This window comes from Neolamprologus brichardi, chromosome 1 (assembly GCF_056152115.1).
Source record: "Neolamprologus brichardi isolate AB-2024 chromosome 1, ASM5615211v1, whole genome shotgun sequence".
NCBI classification, from domain to species: Eukaryota; Metazoa; Chordata; class Actinopteri; order Cichliformes; family Cichlidae; genus Neolamprologus; species Neolamprologus brichardi.
Window position 1 is genome coordinate 3,020,506 of NC_142104.1, and position 25,404 is coordinate 3,045,909.

The 25,404-nt window shown below is 44.4% G+C and overlaps 2 protein-coding genes across 2 annotated transcripts; one reads left to right on the plus strand and one right to left on the minus strand.

The window, feature by feature from the left end:
• Positions 1-12,481: 12,481 nt before the first annotated feature.
• Positions 12,482-15,344, minus strand: cebpa (CCAAT enhancer binding protein alpha). Its single transcript, XM_006779680.3, has one exon. It carries the CDS (start codon positions 15,137-15,139, stop codon positions 14,258-14,260), a length of 882 nt encoding a protein of 293 aa, XP_006779743.1. The 5' UTR covers positions 15,140-15,344; the 3' UTR covers positions 12,482-14,257.
• A 3,871-nt stretch (positions 15,345-19,215) lies between these two features.
• cebpg (CCAAT enhancer binding protein gamma) lies at positions 19,216-23,973 on the plus strand. The gene is made up of 2 exons (XM_087840576.1): positions 19,216-19,397; positions 20,944-23,973. The coding sequence occupies exon 2, from the start codon at positions 21,050-21,052 to the stop codon at positions 21,539-21,541; it is 492 nt and encodes a 163-aa protein (XP_087696702.1). The 5' UTR covers positions 19,216-19,397; positions 20,944-21,049; the 3' UTR covers positions 21,542-23,973.
• The last annotated feature ends 1,431 nt before the right edge of the window (positions 23,974-25,404 follow it).

The window sequence follows — 25,404 nt, forward strand, 5'->3', positions numbered from 1 at the left end:
GAACACTGAGTCACTGAGCTTGAACGCAGCTCCTCATATGTTCCAAATGTGCTTTAAAAGTCAAACTTTGTCTTTACGAAACAAGTAATTCCAAATCAAACTGATGAATCCAAGTCAGCATCGCGGTAGAAGAATCTGTGTGGTTTGAATGTATACTGCACTTTGTCCAACATATGACAAATTATTATCAAACGCCATTAAAAAAGAGCCCATTCAGCTTACAGGTCTGTATGTTTACTCTACATTACTTTTATTATACTTGCTTAATTTTAGCAACTTATCCTGTATCTGAAACATCGTTTAACTTCGGACTCCTTAAGGCTGTCCTACTCTAAAAGCTCACTTTCTTCCGATTGGCTGAATTCTGGAATCTTGCTGAGGAGCAGCACCTGGTGCTTGTGGACATGTTGGAAGTGCAGAAAACAAGCAGTGAAGCTAACATTGAACCTGAACTAGAGTCCAGCCTATATGAGAGGAGAGTGCATGAAGCAAAGACTTTTAAACTTGTTACCTGCTTACAACGTAACAGCAGTTTTGTTTGTAGTTTGCAGGGAAGATTTTCTGCAAACATTACTCAATAAGTTAGTTAAATTTTGAAGACTAAGTAAAGAAAAAGTAGGTAAAAGCTGCACCTTTAAAATTGTGTTGGTTTTAGCAATAAAGCAAAACATTTACGTTGGAGGCGAATGCTCTTCGTTTGGAGTTTGGCTCACGTTTTCTCCAAATTCTCTACAGCTCAGAAAATGAAAGGCAAGTGTTTATAAGACAAATCACCATCTTTCATGCAAACTACGTGCAAACACAGCGATCTGCTGGCGATTAAAGCAATCACAAGGAGCTTTTCAGTGCAGCGCTCGATACCAGAAACCTCCAGCAGCCGCTCGCCAACCGGTTGGGGATTGCAGGTTGCCGATCAGCCTCCAGGTCTAAACCAACTGCTCGTCGCTGATCAAATTTGTTGAGGTTAGTCCGCTGGTAGATGGTTTTAGACAGATGATATCCAAACACCTGCCAAGTATTTTTTGAAAGGGCCTTCCTTTTTCTAAAGTTTCCAATTATGATTTCCCAGATGTTCGATGTGGCCAAACATCTGGTGTGTCAGACTAAATTACCCCAGTTTGAGTTGACTCAATAGAAACGTTTTCGTTTTTTAATCAAATTGTAATTCTTGTTGTTTTTTTAAACTCACCTCTCTACAGGAGACACTTATTGTCGTTTCTCTGGCAAAAGAGAAAACCTGCTGTAATGATACTGACAGTAATAATGATAAAATGAAAGGAAATTTATAAACAACAAAGAGGGCTCGCTGTAAAGTTATTCTTTAACTAAAAGACCTGGGAGATTCTTCCAAACCTCAACATAACACTCAGCACCAGCCAGCGATTTGTCAGCTGTAAACCTGAAATGAAAATCAGCTCACTGGCCCGTACGAGAGGATTATTAACAGTGAAGTCAGGCCAGCCGAGGCTGGACTCAGAAAGGAGAACGAGAGCTGGCCAGAGCCGGATTTCTGGACATGAAATGGAAATAAAGCAGGAAAGACAAAAAGAAAGGGAAGGAGAAGTTCCAGCCGCTAACAGGCTAATGTCTTCCATCCGCAGGAAGACTCCGCGGCCAACATCATACACAGAGCCTCGCTCTCATCCAAAAACCAAATAAAAGGCCGGTGTGTCTTTACATACTCTGAGACACCTCGAGCCAAAACCGCGGCTCGTCGAAGCTACCAATGACTGCGCAGACTGAACAGAGAGGTAACAAATAGTGAAGAACATACACCACCTGACAAAGTTGTCCTTCTTCCCTTCTTTCAGCGACACTGTAAACTGGAAATAGAAGAGAAGGCAGACAGAAGAAGAACTGTTAAAGAACGAAGAAGCCGAAAGAAAATATTTTGTGTACCTGTTTTTGTTTAAACTGCTCCGACATTTGTCATGTTCATACATTCTTGCTTTTCTTCTCCTGGCTGCTCCCTTTAGAAATCACCACAGTGATTCTCCTCCTATCCCAGCATCCTCCTCTGTCACACCAACCTTCTGCATGTCCTCCTTCATCACATCCCTGAATCTTCTCTGTGGTCATCCTCTTTTCTCCTTTCCTGGCAGTTCTGTCTTCAACCTCCTTTGTACCCACTTTCCCAAACGTTGAGGGTCTGCTGATCCTCAGCGACTCATTTCTAATCTCCTCCCAGTGAAGATGTCCTCATGCATGCTCAATCAGGAAAATCTGATCCTGTTCCTTTGGCTGTAGCGTTTTCAGTTTTCACTTGCTGCTCCCGACTTGATGCAACCATGCAAGTTGGAAATTGACGCCAGTGCTGTTGGGGCTAAAGCTGTACTGTTGCAAAAAGACTTGCAGGGATTGGACCACCCCATTTGTTACTTCTCCCGCAAGTTTAAAAAGCATCAGGTAAATTACTCCATCATTGAAAAGGAGACGTTGGCTCTGTCGCTAGCTCTTCAGCACTTCCATGTGTACTTGGGGTCCAGCACATTACCCAATGTAGAGTACACTGTTCCTAATCCTCTTGTATTTCTTGCCTGGATGTTTAGCCGCAATAAAGGCCTCATGCGATGGGCCCCGCTGCTGCAAGAAAACGATTCAGAGCAGAGATTTGGCATTTACAAAAAAGGATCCATCTTCTGTCTTGGATCGCCTGGAGCTGTATTGAGGAGATAACCACATTTACTCAGGGCCTTCTTGATATGATTTTCTTCTGCTTCCCTGGCTGCTGTATCTGTGGGGATGATGTCAGGAGTATCAGAACAGCTGAGACAGCAGCACTTACACGACACTCCTTAACAACAGGAGCCCAGATTGTGTCTGCCGTCCTAAAACTACAATGCCCAGAAGATGAACTACAAAATGTGTATTTTTACTTCACTCCAGCGTTTTCTTACACTGCAGTTTTATGCAGGTCACATAAACGAGAACATGCAGTGAAAAATATCACTTCATCACAAAGGCTGGCATTCCCAAGAGGAAATAGGGTCGGTCTTTGCACTGAATGTTTTAAAGCCCTACTTAATCCTGCTCCTCGGTGATACTTTTAATGAAGCAGAGCATAAACTTTTGTTTTAAGTCTCTCTGATATTAAACAAGAGCCATTAATAAGACTGAGCACCACATTAACACGTGGAGGAGCCCGGATCTGATGGTGTTTTACACATCGCACAGGTTGTTACAGCTGATTTCAGGTTCGTATGATGGAATAGTTTGTAATAACGCAGCTCTCCTCTGGATAAATCCTGCCTGGACCACGCACAGCCCCAGAAATCGACATGGGCGTTCACCCTTTTATCAAAAACATATTGATTGTCCTTCAGACACCCATGCTGTTTCAGGGAAAAACACACACTTTAGACCTGACAGTGCTAAAGGCTGCAGTACAGCAACAGACATTACAAATGCACGCTGAATTATGCAGAACCTTTAATAAAGTTCATAGCACTGATTTAGAGAAATTATATATAATCTACATTATTCATGCAAAGCAGCAGATTGACCAGAAGCAGATTTTATTCCAGCTCACCTGTGGGTTTAGCAGGCTGATCAACACATGGATTCAAACGGCTTCTATCTGATGTGATCTTTGGAAGGGTCACATAGGCCTCCAACACACTGTGCAAAGTGCAAAGTGTTTTACACTGGTAGAACAAAAAGATGTTTGCTGGACAGGTTAGTAGAACACATATATGCCATATGCACAGATAACAGGGCTAGATGGTACCTGGACTTCCATAATAGTAAACCATCTACATTACAAGCCTGTAGAACGGACCACATTTCTCTTTCCATACAAAGAGGAGACAGACATAGTCATAACCAGAGGGAAACACTTCAGATTTATAAATAATAAATCTATAATGACTTAAATGAGAATTTGACTCTGGTTCATAAACCTTATTTGCCTTTGCAGATGCATTCACGTTGTCTGTGGTTGGTGCCGTTCTGTTATCTTGTCTCCCCAATGTGATGTTTGTGTAAAGTTGGTCAGAAGGTTCCTTTGTAAATGCGCATGCGCCATTAGCGTGCTGCCTGCTGTAACCCTAATTTTCTTCGGGATTAATAAAGTATTCTGATTCTGATTCTGATTGTTTTCTGATTGTTCTGATTTGGTGAATGTTTTGGCCTTGGTATTGATATCCTTATCCCGAGCATGTCCCACCGGGAGGAGGCCCCGGGCCAGACCCAGGACACGCTGGAGAGATTATATCTCTCGGCTGGCCTGGGAACACCTTGGTGTTCCCCCGGATAAGCTGGAGGAGGTGGCTGGGGAGAGGGAAGTCTGGGCCTCTTTGCTTAGGCTGCTGTCCCCGCGACCCGGCCTCGGATAAAGCGGATGAAGATGGATGGATGGATGGATGGATGGATGGATGGATGGATGGATGGATGGATTGATATCCTTTTAGGCTCCTGGATCTGTGCAGATTTTGAAGAGTCCTCGTATTGGCAGAGCGTCACTGGTGGAATTTTCCACTCTAACCGTAGGTGGGAGCTCACCATTGGTGGAGCACCATTATTAAAGATCCAGCACTTTCATGAACTCTGGTACTGTGATGAAGGCCTGTCTGTTGACATGCGTTGGGGGGGTAGGTTAAATATGATGATGCCACAGGAATGAAGGCATGATAAAACAAAGAAGAGAGACTTTGAGTTTCTTCATGAGTTAGCTTCTGTGTATCAGTGGGTAAAGATGTGAAACAGAAAACACACTTATAATTATTATCTGCTCAATTTTGTCAGTTCTGTTGGTCCTTTTCAGGAATGATCACTGAATTGTGGGATGACATTATCTGATCCCGCCTGCTAAAAAGAGGTAATAAAGGAAGCTCTTTAAGCTCGCCTTAGTGTTTGGAGAGTTTGAGCTGTTCCTATTATGGTTGCCACACAGATACTTCCGGGTCACATCACTCAGTTAGCAAGCGTCCCAGCTGAAACTCACTATTCGACCGTACCCCCTCTTTGCATTTGGTCCTTGTCCTTCTGTTAGCTTTCCCTGTTTATATTTTATCTTTTGTTTATTTTACGTTATATTCTTCCCTGTTTTTCCTCTCTCATCACGTAGTCTTGGTGATCCATGTTTATGGCAATTTTGGCCATGCCTGATTTTCCTGTTTTCCAGTGTCCTTTTATTTTTGTTTCACCTTTCCATTCACGGTACTTGCCTTTTGTCGGGTCATCAGTCCTTGCTGATTGTTAATTAAACATTATAATTTTTTTTAAGCTTACTGCTGCTCATGTCCTGCATATGATTCTCTCCTCATGAGTACCATCACATCACATGGTCCCTGGCTCAGCTGCAGGGGAGGGGTGGAAAACTTAGGGGTGTGGAGCAGAGGCTCCCCACAGAGAGCTTTCTTCACCTGCACAAACACCGCCTGACACGGCCCCACCCACTGGACCAGATCTGGAGGACCCTTTCGGGTGAGATCAGTCAAGGGGCTGGTCAGGTCCACAAACCCAGGCACCAACCGGCGGTAGTAGCCCCCGCCAGTCCCAACAACCATCTCACTTCCATTTTGGTCTTGGTGGGTGGGCAGGATGCGATCGCTGCTGTTTTGTCCATCTGTGGGCACACCTGCCCACCCCCAGGTGGTACCCCAGATATTGTACCTCCCTCCGTCCAACCACACATTTCTTCGGGGGTGGCCGCGTTCCTGGACTCCCTGAGGTAGGCGGGGCTCACAGCCAAGCGCCAGTGGCTGATCTCTCCCCACAGCGCCACAGCTGGTTCAAAGATCGTTGTTCAAACAAGCACCGTGTCCATTTACTTCTGGTTACTTCTGATGACTCAGGAGGTAGAGATTGTCATCATCTACCAATCAGATGGTCGGAGGATTGACTCTCCAGCATGACAAAGCATCCCAAGATGCTCAACCCAGAGGTGTCCCTGGTGCATCCATTGGAGCGTGCAGGAAAATGTTGGACAGGGCGATTGGGTGCAGCAAAAATGTGTTTGTATGAAAGTGTGTGTGATTGGGCTAATGAGGCTTATAGTAAAACTCAGTTTAAGTGCTCAGAGTAAAACTACCAGTCCATTTACTGTTCCAGAAACCTGCTGAGAGGATCACCCACCACATGTAGTGTTATAAAAACACTGGTTAAAACTTGAATCAGCTCGCTGTGAAACAAGAACGCCAGAAACCTGCGTTTGGCTAATTAGTTTCATATGTATGTATTGACCTCAGTAAGACCGTGTGACCGAGAATGTGAAAACACAAAATAGGAATCCTAAAAAAATAAAATCAATATTTGGTGTTTACGCCTACATCTGTCATGAGAGTTTAACCTTCTTCAGGACACGCTCCCCTCCCTCTGCAGCCTGGATCCACCCTGTCAGCATTCCTGTAGTTTATGTTATAATATCAGGACGATGCAGTCACACGGTGCATGTTTTCAGCCGCATATTTCATGTTGAATCAGTCATATTTCAGTCAGTCAGCGAGGCTGTCAGGAACATGTGGAAGTCATCGAATCCTCTGCCAGCTGCATGTTTCAATCAACCTGCTTGGCTTCTTCTCCGTGTTCTCTATTTCTCTCGTTTTCTACTATCTCAGGTTATTTTGCGGTTTCCAATATTCCCAGGCTGAATGCAAACACGGGTCACTCCTGCAGTTGAGTCCATTTCGCCTGTTTCTAATACAACTAGTTTCTAGGATTAAACTGTCATTTATAATGTTTATTCATGCCGTTGGTTCTTCTGTCCTTTCCACAGCGCTGGCAGCCACAAAAGCTCACGCATAAATACATAATGGACTCAGGCCCTGATTTTTTGAATAGTTTCAATTGTATACAGCTGGTTTTACGGTTTGCTTCAATAGAAGTGTGTGTCATCTAAAAGTTTACATCTGCAAAATTTCACTGCACAGTCGATTTATTTTAATTAGAGATGTTCAGAGCAGATCCTAAGTGGCAGATTCAGAGGGGCAGAGGAAGCTGAGGGACCCACGTGAACTTTATTATGGTCCCAACTTCTCACAGGATGCTAATCTTTGCTGCTGCGCTCTCAGTTTACCCACCCAGAACTGCTTTTCAGTATTTTGATATAGAATGGCTCCAAAGTTATCTCATCATCATCATCATCACTTGTTGTTCCTAGAGTATTTAAAAGTAGAATGGGAGGCAGAGCCTTCAGTTTTCAGGCCCCTCTTCTGTGGAACCAGCTTCCAGTTTGGATTCAGGAGACAGACACTATCTCTACTTTCAAGATTAGACTTCAAACTTTCCTTTTTGCTAAAGCATATAGTTAGGGCTGGACCAGGTGACCCTGAATCCTCCCTTAGTTATGCTGCAATAGATGTAGGCTGCCGGGGGATTCCCATGATGCATTGAGTTTTTCCTTTCCAGTCACCTTTCTCACTCACTATGTGTTAACAGACCTCTCTGCATTGAATCATATCTGTTATTAATCTCTGTCTCTCTTCCACAGCATGTCTTTTATCCTGTCTTCCTTCTCTCACCCCAACCAATCACAGCAGATGGCCCCGCCCCTCCCTGAGCCTGGTTCTGCCGGAGGTTTCTTCCTGTTAAAAGGGAGTTTTTCCTTCCCACTGTCGCCAAAGTGCTGCTCATAGGGGGTCATATGATTGTTGGGTTTTTCTCTGTATCTATGAAGCGCCTTGAGGCGACTTTTGTTGTGATTCAATTGAACTGAATCATCATTAGCCCAGCGTTCATCTCCAACTGTAGAGCTGCTGTCCTCAAATAATGACCTAAACACACTGTTGTGTCGCTGAGTTTGGGTGTAGACACTGAAACATTATTCCCATTATCCTAGCACAAGCTAATTTTGGGTTGATCTGTCCGAAGAGTGCTGTTCCAGAGCAGCTTTGGATTTTTATGAGTTTTGCTTTTTTGGCGAAGTCTAATCTGGTCTCTCGCACTTGAGATGCATCACCGGTTTGTTCCTCGTGGTGAACCTTGTGTATTTGTTGTCCTGAAGTCTTCTATTTTTTGGACAGATGCTAAGAAAGGTGGAGGGACTGCAATGTTTGTTGATGGTGGTGCAATTGCATGCTGTATTTGCTGTATTTCTGGATCTTTTGGGTAGTTAATTTCTCCCATTCATGGACAACTCCCCTGTCATTTGACCAACACGCAGCTCCATCAGCTCCATCCATGTCAAACAACGAGAGGTTGGCATTGTGGGGGACTACACAGGAGCATGCTGGCATTGGCTGAAACCACAGAACCATAACTCAAGCAGCAGCGTGTCTCTGCAGTTCACAGAGTTTCCATCAACTCTGTGAGGAGGTGGAAACGGGAAATTAGCGAAGCTCCGCAGGTCTGCTTGGCGCAAGCTGTGGGATCTACACGGGGATGGCATTAGCAGCATTGCAGGCTATATCACAGAGTTGGTGAAGATGCCATCATCTGGACCAGAACCGCCTTCAGTTATTGGGACATGGGCGAGTTGAGAAGGATACTAAACTAAAGCAAAGAAGTGTGGAGGGGGATGAAACTGATCACCAGACTCAACTCTAGACAACAGCAGGAGGGGGCCAGCCTGGACTGGGCCAGTCGGCTGTTTCTCAGCAGGTTTAGAGCTGAGCCCCCTCAGGCAGCACCAATCCTAACACCTCCACAGCAATCACACCATCCCCCACTCCCTGCCTGCCCCATGCTGGGCTCAGGTGCTCAAAACCCCCACATCCTTCTTGGATTCCCCTGCATGGACATGCGATTGGGACACATGATGAGGAAATAGGTGGAGTGACTACATCAAGGCAATGTCGCTGTGCTGCCAGCCTGTCTGCCATCCTGCTCTTCAGCCTGAGTCAAGAAAAGGTCCAAAGAAAGCCTTCCCTTAATGAAAGCCTTAATGACTTTAGACCAGGCACTTTGATGCCCGTGTGGATTTTTTAATTATGTCTTCATGTATGTTCCCTGTCTGCTCTTCTATGAATGCGTGCTCCCTCGCTAAACATTTTCTGTGGCGTTCTTACCATGCACGAGATGCAAAACGTGCATCTCATGTGCATCAGCTGTTCATTTTTCTGAGGCGAACTTAAGTCAGAGTCTCACTGAAAATAACAAATTAATTAATCAGGGCGTGTTGCAGTCCTGGGATGCATGTAAAGGTCAGAGCGCCTCCCAGTTTGCTCTGACTCATACTGTGTTGCTTTGTGTTTCCACGCAGTGACGCTGCATGGTAAATGTTCCTTTTTTCTCTGCTATCTGGACTATGATCGACATCTCTGCGTGAAAGAACCAGCGGTGCACTTTTATCTGCGTGCTGTAAAACTCTTCGGCTCTGGCGACGTTGATGTGGATCAGCTCTCAGCTCTGATATTTGGCCCTCAGTTTCCTAAAAGGAGCTTTTTATCTCAAACACATGTTTTCTTTTCTCCTTCTTTTCAGCAGTAAATGACCATAAATCTGATGTTTCTTTCCCTTTCTTTCCCTTTCTTTTCTTTTCTTTTCTTTTCTCTTGATGGATGTTTTTTCTCATCTTGTAGGATGACTGGATTTTTGGATTCGACTTCTGGCTCTTTCATTTGCCTTATTGATTTTGCAGAAAATTAAAGATCATAATATTTGCACCAAATGATATTAGAACATTCATCCCCGCTTTATTTATACAGCATCATTCAAACATGCTTTACGTGGTGAGACCAAAGAAACACCAAAAAAGAAACTGTGATCTCTCTCTTTCTCTGGCTCTGGATCAGCTGTTGGGACAGCCCTGCAGGTCGATTGGTCTTTTTCCCCTCAGCTAACTGCAGATTGTTCACTATAATTCGTTCTCAGCCATTAACACTCATCAACTTCAAACGCTCAGATCTCAGTTTTCTACCTAGGCTTATCAAGACTTCACACATGCAGCTTTAATTGAGAAAAATCACCCACGATGTAGAAGTAGGTCTGCACACACATCAGATTGTTGCTGTCTGGAGACATTTTTCTCCTGAAATGAAACTGCGAGCTCTAATGCATCTGATTGGGTTTTGAGCCCTTGAGGTAATTCAGACTTTTATTGCCTGATTCGGAGTTGCGCAGAACGTCAAACAAACACTTTGCCAGTCACAAATTTACAGATTTGTTCTTTAATCTACGGTGGCTCTGACGTGCTGCTGCAGGTTCAAGCAGACACTCGTCTGAGAGCCCGACTCAAACCGATGTCTGAGACCAAGATCTTGATCTAAAGCTGCCTTTCAGGATAAAAACAGGAAACTTTGTGGATCATTAACCTCTAACAGCCCCTCTCACCCACGAATATGAGAATAAAGTATCAAAATTGAGATATGTTGTGTAAAAGTGAGCAGGTAACCAAATACATTAACACATTTGTATTGTACACATTTAATATGCTTCTGTTTCAGTTTTCAGTGTTTTGCATTTGGGCTGCAACAAATCTCAGAGGCGAATATTGTACTTTATGTTTCACTGCACGTGTGAAGTTTGGGTTATTTTACAAATTAAAACCTTTTCATGCACTTCCCACCCACAATTATGATTTTGATTAAGATTGTGTGTTGAGAACTTTTCTTCAGCTACATTAACTTTGAAAAAAAATGAACCTGGAACCTTGGATCGGTTTTAAAAAGCCTGAAGCTGAGAACCGCCTCTTTCCCAGCTTTTCTTGTTTTTTTAAAGATGTGCAGTTCTGACAGGCTACAAATTACACAAACACTGTGATTCTTTTCCTCTCTTTCTTCCTTTTTCTTAAACCTCTGTATTATACACTCTGCATGCAGATGTTTAATGCCGGGGTTAATCTATCACACAGGTCACCACAGCTGCAGCGCCACAGCCAACCAATAGCAGCAGCAGTAGCGCAGGGTTCAGCACTCGCTGCCAAAACCTAGACGTGGTGCACAGAAGGTAGGCCAACAACATAAAGGGGCTAAAATCACAAATATTTATATCGTCTGCAGGTGGTGACGAGGAAACGCCGTGGTCTCTGCTGGGAAGACGACAAAGAAAGCAGTGAAAAAAAGGTCACCTCCACGTTCAACCGCTTCCTTTAACCGATCGAAACATTAGGAAAACTTTTCTGTAGTTTGTGTTCGTTTTCTGCCAAACTGCCACTAGTTTGAGTCATTTTAAAATAATTATTAGGCATGTGTGCACGGTAACTGTCTGTTGTTGGAGAGAGACATCAAATCTTCTTGCATGTGTCACGTGCAATCTGACATTCAAGGACAGTCGCGCCTGCTCGGCCATCCAGCAGGACAAATAATTCATTTCTGACTCAAACAGATGAACATGAGCACATCTAATCTTCAGATGATTTATTCATATTCCTTATCGTGCATCATGAATGTTGTTATGCTGCATCGTGTACTGCTGTACGACTGTGTGGCAGGAAAGGCAGGACCAAACGCAGGACGCCAAGACAAGTGAATTAACTTAAGGAGGCATCTTTATTGCTGTACTTAGAAACTCAAACTAAATGCAAAAACTCTGGAAACTACAGAGCACAGGGACACGGGACCGACCCGGCAACGAGCAGAGGGACACTGAAGACTCTTGATACCCACAGGATATCAAGAGGATGGGCAACAGGTGGGAACACAGCTAGAGCTAACTGTAACTAACACACTGTATACAGGACAAGAGACTGTCAAAATAAAACAGGAAGTAAGATGAACACGGAGACCAAGACTAAGGCTCAGCAGAGGGACCGAGGTGAAGCAGACACGGGGACATGACTGACTGGGAGACAGAAAGGGAACACCAAACATGGAGACAAGAGATAAAGAAGATGAAAACTAGGCTCAAAAAACTCAAAAACCACAAGGATCTGAGGACTAACAGAAACACACTTAATACATGACGTAAAAATAACCACGAATCTGAGAATCACAACGAACATTCAAAGAATCCTAGAGTCCAGACACTCAGCCAGCCCGGCTCACAGACTTCATGTCTAATCCGGTGCATTAAACTAGGAATAAATTCCTGAGCGTGTTGTTGTTCGTCCGTGATATTAAAGTACAACTTTCAACACGTTCACCACTAAAATGCAAAATACACATTAATGCTGCTGTAATGCCAGAGAATGTTTTTCTGCACAATGACGTCTTTGATGCAGTAATTTAACAGTCCAGGCTGTGACCGTCTCTCCTGAGTGCAACTAAAATATGTGCAGAGAATATGTGATGTGCATTTTACCGCTGCAGCGGCTCGAGGTGGAGATCTTTCTGACCGTCTATCTTTCTGTACATCATATAAATTACTAATCGTGTGTTTGCATGCGAGACCAACATGCAGAGAAAAAAACAGGAACCAAAGCTGTCAGAAAAATTCTGATTTTCCGATGATTTTCTTCACTTTTATGACAGTCAGACGTCACTGTAGAAGCTGCAGCGCTGCAGACTGGACCTTTACCATTATTCATGCTGAAGAATGAACCCTGATATGCAGCATTTCTGGCTGAGCGCCCCCTATGGACTGCAAGAAATCGAAGAGATACAATGAACTTGATGCAGCAACAAGAGAAGTAAATGGAGAAATAAATCCAAACGCACAAACAGAATCTGATAAAACGAGCTTCTTTTATTATAATATTTCAGATTTTTTGGTATTTTATATATATATTTATTCATATATATTTATATATATGCTTATTTTACAATTGAGACGTAAAATTTGAAACAAATGTTGGTTTAACATCAGAGTTTGTAAAAAAAAAAAAAAAAAAGTGCTTCCTTCTTCCTCGCTGACACAAATGTCTTAAAATCTTTCTCAAAAGACCAGCTAAAGGTCAAAGGTCAACTCAGAGGATCAGAAGGCACTGCTGCGTGAGCTATGATTCAACAGCGGGGAAGAGGAAGAAGATAACTACCATGTTGCATAGAAACCCTGTTCACATTTATTTATTTTTTATCTTTCTCAGAATGAACAAACACATAAAAACAGGTATGTGCACAGAGCCAGGCGTGTTTTTTTTCTGCTCAGATCAGTACCCATCGTGTGTCAGACAACAAAGCTATGCTTCGACAAATAGTGCATACAGAGAGCTGCTTCGGTGTCTTCAGGGGAACCACGTTTCTGCAGAATCCCATTGAACCAGCTGCCATCAGGCTTCTCCTGCAGATACGTGGTTTCCCCCTAGACAGCAGGTACCACAGTTTCAATTCCAGTCTTTTTTCTTCTTTCTTTTTTTCCTAGCTTGTATTTTACTTTGGCTTAAATCAACAGAGGGGGCAAACTTGTATCTCCACACCTTCTTGAGTATTAGGAAGCTAAGAAAAAATGTATTTGGGCCTTTTTTAGGTATTCATTTAGTCTTAATTAATACTCTTCTTAAGAGTGGAGGTACAAGCTTTCAGTATTGGGGTTGACAGTGTGTCAGTGAACAAAAATCTTAAATACTTTACTTTTTAAAAAGAAAAAATTTCAGATTTATTTTATCTCACAGGGAGGGGGAGTTTGCATCACGTGATCAGATTATCAGAACACACAAACCTGCCAACAGCCCCGCGCGCCTCCTCAAAGAACAAACAGGAGAAAATGAGCACAAATCCATGCAGTTATATCATGGAAATAAACATACATACAGGTTGAGTTTCATAGCTCTAAGACAAGTTCATCAGTTGATAGAGACGGTAACTTTGTATAAAACAAACCACGATAATTCAGGAACTACGTGCACAACAGGCTGGTCCGGGCTCGTCACCGCCGTGCCCTACCTTAGCTGCACTGATATGTGGGGTCGAGTCTCTCAGTCTGTACGGGGATAAGGCACAAAAACAGCCAGTCCTCAGTTGTGTGGATCTGCAGGGGGGACGAGCTTATCGGCTTTTGCACAAAAAGTTTTAAAAGGCACATGAACACCGCAAAAAAACAACAACAACAACAACAAAAAACAAAATATACCGACTGAACGAGTCACTCTTTCTCCTGAAGGTGAGCGCAAGTCTTTCTCCGGAGAGCTCAGTCAGTGAGATGATGGTGAGATTAATTCACCTGTTTCCAGTAAAAGTTCATCAGTCCTGTTTTTGAAGCATCTTCCGGAAAATTCCTGAAACAAGAAAAACCAAAGTGGCTTCAAGTTTGTTTTCTGCGTACAGCCTGTCTCACTTTGGTTTTCGTTTTCACGCAGAAACTTTGGAGCTATTTTTTCTAGTCTGAGGAGAAAGTGTGATCGCGAGGACTCCGTTCAGTCGGGTGTTTTAGCAGTGAACAGCTCAGCTGCCTCAGTCTCCTCACCGCTTTCAGTCCGTCCGGACGAACGGAACCAGCTGTGTGTATAAATCCAGCAGTGTACCAGTCCGTGTCCAGTCTGCTCCCGGTCCGGCTCGGGAGGCTCTCAGCTTCCCATGGGTTTGAAGGAACCGTCCGGCAGCTGTCTGAAGATGCCCCGTAACGTGTCCAGCTCGCGGGTCAGGTGCTCCACCCTGCGCCTCAGTCTGTCGTTGTCGGCGGTCAGCTCCACCACCTTGTGCTGCGTCTCCATGTTGCGCATCTTGGCCTTGTCCCTGCTCTTGCGCACGGCCACGTTGTTGCGCTCGCGCCTCAGCCGGTATTCCGGGCTGTTCTTGTCAACGTGCTTCTTGGTTTTGCCGCATCCCCTCTGCTGCTCTAGGAGCTTCATGCCGCCCTGATGCGAGTGCGGGTGCGAGTGTTGGTGCTGGTGCGGGCTGGGCACCGGGGTCGGCGGAGGTGTAGGGTGCCCTGGCTGGAGGTGCATGGTGGTCTGTGCGCAGTGCGCAATCTGGTACTGGAGGTGAGGCATCTGCTGCTGCTGGGAGTACTGCTGGGGGTGCGGGTGCGGGTGCGGGTGGTGGTAGGTGGGGGGCATGCCCGGGTTCATGTCCTCGTCGTCCCGGGGCTCCTGCTTGATAGCCACCGGTCGGAGGCGTGGAGGGTTGTGCTCGTAAAGCGGCTCCATCTTAGACTCCATGTAGTTGGACATGTAGAGCTGCTGGGGCCCCGGGCCGCAAGACACCGGGTCGTACTCCCCGTTCATCATTTTGAGCTTGTCCTGTCGGGAGCTGTGGTGGAACAGGTCAGCCAGGAAGTCGTCGTTGAACGCTGATGGGTCGATGTAGGCGCTCAGGTCGATGGAGGTCTCGTTGTCTCCGATCTCACCGCCAAGATCTGCCGGGTCTCTGTAGCCGGAGGGGGGCTGCTGGTTCAGGTTGTTCATCAGGGGCCGAGGTGCGACCTCGTATAGGTTAGAGAGCTCCATTGAGAATCTAAACCCGGGCAAGCATGGCGATGAGCTCCGGGAATCCAGGTTGCACAAAGTCGGGTCCTAAGGTGAAAGGGGGTTACACAGCTGCAAGCATGCGCTGACCCAAAGCTCGGAGAGACTGTGACGGTTGCAGTGGCTCCGTTTATACGCGGAAAGAAGCGGAATGAAGCAGCTTCAGGCTTTACTCTGCTGGGCTGATTCCTCCTGCTCAGTAAACTCCGAGCTGTCAAACTGCTGTTATATACAGAGAGGGAGTGGGCGGGCACACGTGCCCGCGCGCGCGCACACAACCCTCAGTCTTGCCAGCTATCTGCACGGGAACGCTTCAGAGTCAAACTCGACTCAAACTTTTATCACACACCGCGTCCTGCGCTCCTCTCTGCGCGCTCTGCTCACACATCAGCGCCAAAGCTCGGGCTGCCGAAGACGCACTGAAACCACCCGCTGTTAGAGTCGGTCTGCCAAAGTCACACACACACACACACATATATAATATACATATATATATATATATATAAACAAATATATACAAAAATCAATGACTGCTCTGGATTTCAGAAGCTCTTCTACACCGAGCGCGCTGGTGTTCAGCGCGTAACGCGAGCAGCACGAAAACCTGTTTTAGGAGAACTGCATTCTGTTGGGCACTTTTCTTTAATCCCCGGGCAGTCTACACTGGCAGACTTTATCTCTGTGAAAGGAGGGAGCGGCACCTATCAGAGCAGGACGCACAGACTTTATGTGCAAGTTATAAAAGTCGAGAACATCTTCTGGACTTAGAACACGTCTGATGTTAAATCGAATGCGCACTGATGCAAAAACCTGACATTACTTAGTTATAATATGAATATATACCGTCAAGTCCCTGCAAGAAAGAACATTTTTCCTTATTGTAATGTATTTTTATTTCCAAATTCTAAGTCAGGAAGATCCAACACTGAGGCTTATTTATTATGACCTGCTTACAATGTTAGATGTGACTTGGAGAATCTTCTTGGATGAGGACGGGTGAGCAGCGCGGAGCAGCGCGGAGCAGTGGGGGCAGGGACGGCGGACTGAAGAGCTGGACTGCAGCGCCCTCTATGAGCAGCAAACGGAGAGATCTTCGTGTTGGGAGCGATTTCAAGCTGCTTCTTTATTTTGTATTTTTATTCCATATATATTTTTACAGGTTTTTGCTTGACCTCCATTTGAAAACAATAACCTGCTTCTTTCTGACAGACCCAGCGCCACTTTCTGTCCTTTTCTGCCCCATTTGAGGCATTTTTAACGAACCTTGAGGAAGCATTAGTGGTCCTCAGGGCCTGACTTTTAAAACTAGTGTTGACGGACTCAGCTGGGAAAATGTGAACAGCATTTTCTGTTGCAGCGAGAAGCTCTTCAGGCCAGTGGCTTTCAGAAGGAAGTACCAGGGATCCTTGAAGTGATCTGGAGGAACACGTGTGTTTTTAAGGAAACAACATAATAATTAAAAAAGTTTAAAACTGGAAAAAAATAAGTGTGATGTTCCTAAACTTCAAAGTCAGCATGTTAAACACAAACTAGAATACACAAAATCGCTCAGACAAATATTATAAGAGCTTTTGTTTGCTTCACTGCAGCTCAGCTGTCAGCACGGTGCGAGCGTACCTCAGATCAGGCTGGCACGTCGACCTTTGACCTCTTCGATCACACTTCGATCACATACTGCATTCAGCCTCCATTTGTTTTCAGTGACTTTACTTTCATTTTAACAGCACCGGTGAATCTCTGTTGAGCCGAGGCAGCCCTGACCTCGATGACATCACGCTATTGTCACCAGTGTTATCTCGGACTTAAAGCGTTGAGTCAGTGTTGCAGCATTAGTGGTCCTGTACATATTTTCTGCAGCAACAGTGTGGTTGGACAGTAAAAAAAATAAAAAAAACATTGTTTCCAGAAGCAATAATTTGAATTTAAGTTGACATTAACCAATCAGACCTGAGAAAGCAGTTTACCAAAAAAAGCAAACACTGCACTGGAGTCATGAGTGACAGCTCCGAATTCCACATGGACAGCTGGCCAACATTCACAGCACATTTGCAGACATCAGCATAGTTTGGATGCAGCACCTAGTAGAGCAATGTAATGTTTGGTCACGTGACCAGGCATCACTATTACCAAACCTCATGTTTTGTGTCTCTTTGTGTCTGCTTTCAGTCCAGCTCAATTTCATTTATGCAGTTAAGTCCAAAAGATGTTGGACAGTGACTGTTTGGGGGGGTTGTTGTCTGTACACCACAACAGTGAATTTAAAAAAATCAAGATTTGAATGAAGCGCAGACTTTCAGCTTTAATTTGGGGGGATTTAACAAAAGTACTGAACTAACTGCACTGGAATTACAGCACAGTACTAACTTTCACAGGACAATTGACTGACAAGCTGCTTCGTGGTCATATGAGGCCTGTTGTCATCTTATGTCATGTGAAATAGTCAGATATGAAATCTGTTAAGTCCAAGAGTTGAAATTGCATTTGATAGCTGGACTTCTCGATGTGGCATCTCAGTTCAAGTGAGGGAGGCCATCGTTCATCTGAAAAGCCCAAATAAACAGCAAAGACTTTGGTATTGGCCAAATCAAAAATCTGGTGCACTGTTTAAAAAAAGAATGCACTGACCAGCTCAGCAACACCAACAGATCTGAAAGAGCATAGAAAACACCTACAGCGCATGATGGCAGAATTATTTCCATTATTAAGAAAATACCTTTTTAATAAAGTTTTTCTGAACATAATGAAATGATGCATTTGTGAATGGAAATATAGAGTTTACAACAGGTCAGACTGTCAGTAAACATCTAAAAGAGCCTGAAAAAGATCTTGGGACAGATGATGTTTAAGAATGATGGCCTGGGCATGTATGGCTGCAGTGGAACCGGGTCATGGGTGTTTATTCATGATGTTGCTGCCAGTACAAGCAGCCGGATGAACTGTGGCGTGGTTTCTAGACTTTAGGTAGCCAGTGGGCGCAAAGGATTTATGTCCAGTTATTAAAATCAATCCTTATATTTACACTTAGGAGCCTCTGAAAATGGGAGGCGATGTATTAAAATGGCTGTAATGTCTAGACAGTCAATGCAAACGTTTTGTTAAACCCATTGAATGAAAGCTGAAAGTTGCACTGCAGTCTCATCTTGATTGATTTAAACTCCATCATAGTGGAGCAGAAAGGTAAAATAATAGGGGGGAAAATCTGTGCACAAACCTATAACTACATAGTCATGTTATCATGTGAAATCCCTGGGCAGCCTGAGCCTATAGCAGGATAAGGGATGGTCAGGGTCAGCTGAGCTGACTATAAACTTTAAAAAAGGAAAGTGTGAAGTCTCATCTTAAACGTCTGTCTCCTGAATCCAAACTTGAGCACATGTTTCACAGAAGAGGCCTGAAGCTGTAGACTCTGCCTCCCATTCCACTTTTGGAAACTCTAGAAACCACATGTGAGCTCGCAGCTTGAGATTAAAGTGCTGTCAGGATACATTTTTGTCTGTTTGTATCTTCTTTTTATCACTTTTATCACCCACTTTTTAAATATTTTGTTTCTTTTGTGTCTTTTTTTTTTTTAACCTTTTGAAGTTGATCTTTCATTTTTGTTTGTTTGGATCCAGGTGACCTCTGACAGCTCAGGGTCTTTGTCTATACATCCCTTCATTTATATTCTCTGGTCATGATTATTATTAATAAAACAGTAATTACATTGTTTTTGTGTGTTCCTGGTAGGGCCACGGTTTCATTAAGTCCTTGTCTCACCTGTGAATGTTCACCAGGTGTTTGGAGTGGTTTCTTCGTACACGCGGATGTCACAGTAGTTATTATAGTGACTGAAGGAAGCGGGAGCGTCGATACTGAAGGTTTTGAGAGAGAGTCTCGTCATGAGAGATGAAGTCATACGTGTTTCAACTCATCTGACCAGCCTCGGTTACATAAACAACGCCGAGAGAAGATAGCAGCGTCTCATTGGTCCAAACACGAATCAATCACAAAGAGCATTGCATCACTCCGCCGCACACTCATCGGTGATTGGCCAAGCGCCCCAACACGCTGCCACCTACTCGCCTGTGATTAGCTGATCCTGGACATTGCCGTACATGGTAAAAGAGATTTCGCAATCGGTCGCTCTCCATGTTACAAACAAAAACAGTCCGAGCTCATACGGACGGGATTAAACTTCGGTTTTCTAGGGGAACTTTTTCATCTTTTGACGGACGGTTGAGCCCGCCGCCTCCCAGTGAAGGTAAAATCGTAGTTTTCTTTCTCTGTAGGTCCGAAACAGCGAAGCTGGCAGTGAGCTGATGGCTGTTAGCGACAGGAGCTAACTCGCTAGCTGGCTATGCGCCCGGCTAAACAGGCAGTGTTCGTGTACGTTAAAAGAAAGCTGTTGTGTTTCGGGCCAAATCGGCTTAAATCGACGCCTGTCTCAGAGCGGGAAAGCTCGACAGTCAGTAGCGAGGCGGCGAGTCGCCTGTTGGTCGCTTCGAGTGAACAGAAAGTTGTCAAAGTGTTCGAAAATTAAAGTTTAGGTACTTTAAAGCGACGTGTTTCGGATCAGTCCGCCTGTTTCGGTCTGTTTCGTGTGATTTCATATTTGTCACACGTCGGTAAAGTCACCAGAAAGCGGTGGTTTTGTGTATAGCCCCGCATGACTCTGGAGTTCCCCTGTCTTCACACAAAGAGAGCCGCTCGTGATGATGCAACAACAGGCAACCTCTCCGCTGTTTCACCCGGAGCGCTTTCCGCTGCGCACAGCTGACTGGCTGCATAGCAACGCACCAGCCAATCAGAGCGGCGCTGTTAATTGGCCGTGCGGAATAACAATCCGAACAATTATCGTATCGCAGTGATGGAGGAGGAGGATGGTGATGATGAAGCCTCCTAACTGGACCAAACTCCGCAGAATCCGAGTATAGTTTCAGCGAAAGGGAAAGTGAGGAAATGATGTTCAGAGCTGGAACTTTGGCTGATTGACCTCCACTTTCCAGAAATGATAGAAACACATTAAAATGGCTTAAAATGTCCTTTTGTTGCAGAAATTTAAAAAAAATTCCTGAACATTTCTGGCGCAGAGCTGCAGAGTGAAATCAAAAAGCTGTCAAGTCTGACAAATGTTCAGTGTTTGCACTGTGCAGCTCATATTTAGCAGGACCAGAGCCTGCATCCACCGAAAGACGCCAAAGCAGAATCCATATTACCGCCTTTGTGTCATTTGCATAGGCGTCTGGATAGTGAATTGATATGGGATATTCAACCAGCACAGACATGCTTGCAGGTGGGTGATGTGTTAGGCTCAGGTAGAAGGTTGATTTGGTTAAAAGGTGGGCTTGAACAGCGAGAGATCGACAGGGAGGTTCACTGCATAGAGGAAGAAGAGTGGAGAAATAAATAACAGATCAAAATGATGCGCGCAAGTCTCGAGATGTAGCTGTATGATATCAAAGACCACCAGGACGCTTTTCACTTCCTGTCAACGCGCAGGAAGCCAGCAAAGACCAGAACCTCTGAGGTTAGGTACCCTAACGATTTAGATGGTGTTGTTCTTTCATGTAGATGATAAAAATTCACCGGTACTTATTAAAATACCAAATAAAGTCAGTGAAAGGGACGTACTGTGGTTCAGGTGAGGCCTCCACTCCAAACGCGTGGACAGAAACATCTGCACACAGCTGTCTCTGATTTCTTTGTCTTCTTACATGTGTGGTGTTGTCCGTGGCTAGTCTATAGCTTAGTGTTTGCTTTGATTCTGTGTGATCTGCTCAATTAATCTGGTCTGTCTTTCCCTCCAGGCTCTGTCCATCTGCAGGACCTTCTTCTTTCCTTCCAGTCTTCTATTCAGCTCTACACCTGAGGAGACTCTGGTCAAAGATCAGCACCCGTTGGCAGCACATCCAAATGAGCCGGCCGTCGCAGCCGAAACTAACTGCAACTGACCACAACGGCGTGAGCGTCATCCAGAGCCAGGCCCACGCCGCTTCTTCGTCCCTGCCGGCAGCCGTAGCCGGACTGCAGCAGGTCCCGCAACTCGTCCCAGCAAACCCTTCGAACGGAGGTGGCAAAGCCCTCGCCCCCAGCAAGATGAAGAAACCCCCTGCAGACAAGGAGAGCGAGGAGTACCGCCAGCGGCGCGAACGCAACAACCTGGCAGTGAAGAAGAGCCGCATGCGCAGCAAGCAGAAGGCGATGGACACGCAGCAGCGCGTCAACGAGCTGAAGGAGGAGAACGAGCGGCTCGAGGCAAAGATCAAACTGCTGAGCAAAGAGCTGAGCGTGCTCAAAGACCTCTTCCTGGAGCACGCTCACAACCTGGCCGACAACGTCCAGCCGCCCGCAGGCGCAGAGGGTTCCAGTCCCGCCCCCAACAGTACCTCCACCAACGGGCAGTGAGGAGGGCAACCACCAGGATGTTGAATATCTGCAGCTTTTATGGAAGCTTCTCCCTTTGGGAATGAGGCCCCACTTCTTCTTCATGGCTTTTTTTTGTGATTATCAGTTATTATTTAACCTTTTAATAATTCACCACCATCATCATCCAGTTCGCCAAAATAACCGCCAGTGTTCCCACCGTCTACCCAGAACAGCTCCGAGTTTTAACACATCTGGAACCGTTTTAGAAGAAAAAGCTTAAACATGTTTTCTGGAAATATCTTTTAAAAAGTTTTTAAAAATCTACTGAAGTGTGACTTTTAAAATCGAAAGCCAGTTAGTCTGTGATGTTTGGCTGGAAGCCTCCAGCTGTGTCATCGCTCCTCCGATTGACTCATTGATTTGGGGGAACGCGATGCGATGTGAACTCGTATAAACTGAGTCGTCGTCTGTTAGGATTCTCTGGAACAACAACAAAAAAAACACCACACATTTCCTGCATTTCCTCTTCCTGGTGGCGGAAAACCCCCGGTTCAGTCTGACGAAGACGGCCGTGGCCATCGCTGAGCGCTCCGCAGCCGCAGGATGGACTTGTAAATGCTAAAATTCCCTTTTTCAGGATGTGTATTTTCTTCTGTTCTTCTACAAAGAGTTTGTAAAACAAAAAAAGTGTTTTTATTGTTGAGTACATTCACTACATGTTGATGTTTTAAGCACAGTTCTGTTTGTATGTGTGTGGGGTTTTTGTTTTTTCATGACTCGTGTTGTTTAAGATCAGAAATAGAAAAAAGTTTATATCTGACTCTACTGAGTGAAAACAGAGGGAGGGTTAGGGTTACACACACACACATTTATCCTTTACTGGGTGGTTTTATTAACATGTTTGTGTTGCACACTTTTAATTTGGAGGTCGCGGAGTCTTTCCTGCAGAGGCGGTGCATGTTCAACGTTGGTCTCCTGCCATATCAGTGGCTGCCCGAGGCTTAAACGGCTGAAGCCTGCAGCGCTTGGCCCCGACAAAACAGAACAAAGTGCTAATTTCACTGGAAATGCAATCAAAGGCTGTGTGCACATTTTTAATACACGTCACAGCTGATTGGTGTTAAACGAGGAAATAAGCCTCTAAACTCATTTCACGCCACTTCAGAAAATCACAAGTTTAGACTGTGAACAGATGGACTAAAACCTGTTAATAGGACATGTTTAGGTAAAAATAAACTTGTTTATTTGGCAGTATTGACAATCACGGGGCCTCCAGCAGTGTCAGAGTGTAAAAATCGTGTTGTTTGTTTAAAAAAATTGTTTATTTTTGGAAATTCTCAGCGTGTTTTCTTTTAGTTTCACGCTGAAGATTTGAGGCTTCAATCGGGGCGTTGACACGAAGACGGGGCATCGATCCTGCTGCTGATATGACAGCAAGACCATGTTGTTGTGTTGAAACTGTGTAAAGGCGGAGGTGTGCGCAAGACGAACCCCCTCCCGCCACCTGTTGGAGTGGCCTGTCCAGACAGGTGTGTTTGTGTGTTCGCCGCTGGGCAGACCCAGACACCTCAGACTCGTCAGGCGAGCCGCAGATTTAATTAAACCCGCTTTTAAACCAGACCAGCTGATTAGCCGCCTGCTAATGAGGTGTGAGCAGATCGGGACAGGCCCGTGCCCCGCAGGCACGCCGCAGAGAGGGGCGGGGCCACCGCGCACTACTGTCAGACTTTATAATTATACGAGCTTTGTGTGGGCGTGGAGTGTTTTTCCACAGGGTTTGTCTGTCAGGAGCTTCGCCTCTGCAGGAATGTTGTTGTTGCTTCTGAGCTGCTCAAGCCAACGTTCCCACAAGGTTCTCCTGATGTTTCCTGTAGACTTTGATTTTTACATTTTTCTTCACAGATACAGTTTTAAACAAAAACCTTCAGAATGTGTTTTCATCCAGTCGTTTATCCAGGTCGTGTGAAGTTTAGTTTCTGCAAATTGTCGATATTTTGCAGTTTTTCCATCATGCACGTGTATTTTCCCGCATTTTATCAGACTTGAGCAGTGGAAATCAAATCATGTTTGACCTGAATCACTTCAGCTTGTTGCGGTTGGAGCTGAAAGTTCCCGTTCTCTTTATTGGTGTAACATATTTTGATTGGCGCTGTGGGGACGGGAGTCTCGTTGAGCACAGCCTTCACCTTTGTCTCTTTTTTTGTTCGTATTGTTCATCTTTCTACACTTTTATTCCAACAGAAGCATGTTTGTTAGGGAAGTGTTTGCATGAATGGGGGGGTGAAAGTTTAGTGCACTCATAAAATCAAATCTTCTGGTCTTAACTGAGCGGATCAGGAAGCAGACGTGATGGTTGTGCTGTTTTGCTTTGCTCTGAATGTTGCTGGGCAGCATTTCTCTGTCACTCAGCTTTTTTATATCAGAACCGGCTCACCTGCATTATAAATTAAAATTGAGTATAAAAGATGAAACTGCGTCCTAATTTTTTGTTTGTTTGTTTTGCTCCAGAGCTGTCGTCTCTGGTTTCATTCGTTCATCTCCTTCTGCATCAGTCTCAGTAAACCTTCGTTTTTTATTCTAATGGAACCTGTAATTTAGGCAGTGGGAACGTACCATTACAGACGCTGCAGCTCAGTCACGAAGCTACTGACTCTGTTCCATTAATGCTGTAAATAAAACACTCATTAGGAAGTCATGAAGAAGAATTAATGATTATTGTTGACGTTAGAATCTCTCACTCTGTGGCTGTGTCCCAATTCAGGGTCTGCACGCTTGAAGTACGCATTTTAAGTGCGATTACGTCACCGCCACGCGACGACGGCTGTCCCAATTCGAAGTGTACTTCAAATGCGTACTCCAAATGCGCCGTCGATTTCCCCAAATATCAAGCGTGGTCTGGTGCACGCTTCGTGGTCCCATATATCCCACAATTCATAGCGGCGATGGGTGTGGATAATTTTGCCGCAAAATACGGCAGAAGGGAGCGGCCGAAGAGTGAACTGTCAAAAGTAAGTACTGAATATGACGTCACTTATTCATGTGCGAATGTTTAATAACGAAGAACATTAAAACATTGCTGTTGGCCACATGTCGGCAAAGTTATGTGACACTAGTGATGTTTGTACTTTCAGCGTTAACTTGGTGGTAAAGCCTTTACACACACACACACATACATATATATATATGTATATATATGTATATATGTGTATATATATACGTATATATATACACATATATACATATATATATATATATATGTGTATATATATGTGTATATATATATATGTGTATATATATGTGTATATATATATATATATATATATATGTATGTGTATATACATATATATACATACATATATATGTATATATATATATATATGTATATATATATATATATATGTATATATATGTATATATATATACGTATATATATATATATGTGTGTGTGTGTGTGTATATATCATAATAATCTGAGAATACATATAATATTGGCCCTATTATATTTACATTACAACAGTGAGATGATTTTAGTCTCATGAACAACAATTAACTAACAACTAATTATTATTTACTAGCTAATCTTAAATGACTGTTCAGTACAGAAATGAAGCCCTTGAATCATGTTTTACAGTCCCGTGGTCTCAGCCTCAGATACTCAACTAATCAAAGTGACGTCATGACAAAAATGAATGACCAACAAAACATTTTTCTCCTTCATTTCTGTCAAACAAAGCTGTATGAGACGTTTCTCGCGGTTTGTATCATGGTTGCTAGGCAACCTGAACAGCGCGACGAAGGCTAGACCATTTCACAAGCCTCTCACTTCCGCACTTCTCGTACTTATAGTACGCACCGTACGTAGTACGCGTAGTGCGTGTACTGCAAGCGTGCAGACCCTGAAT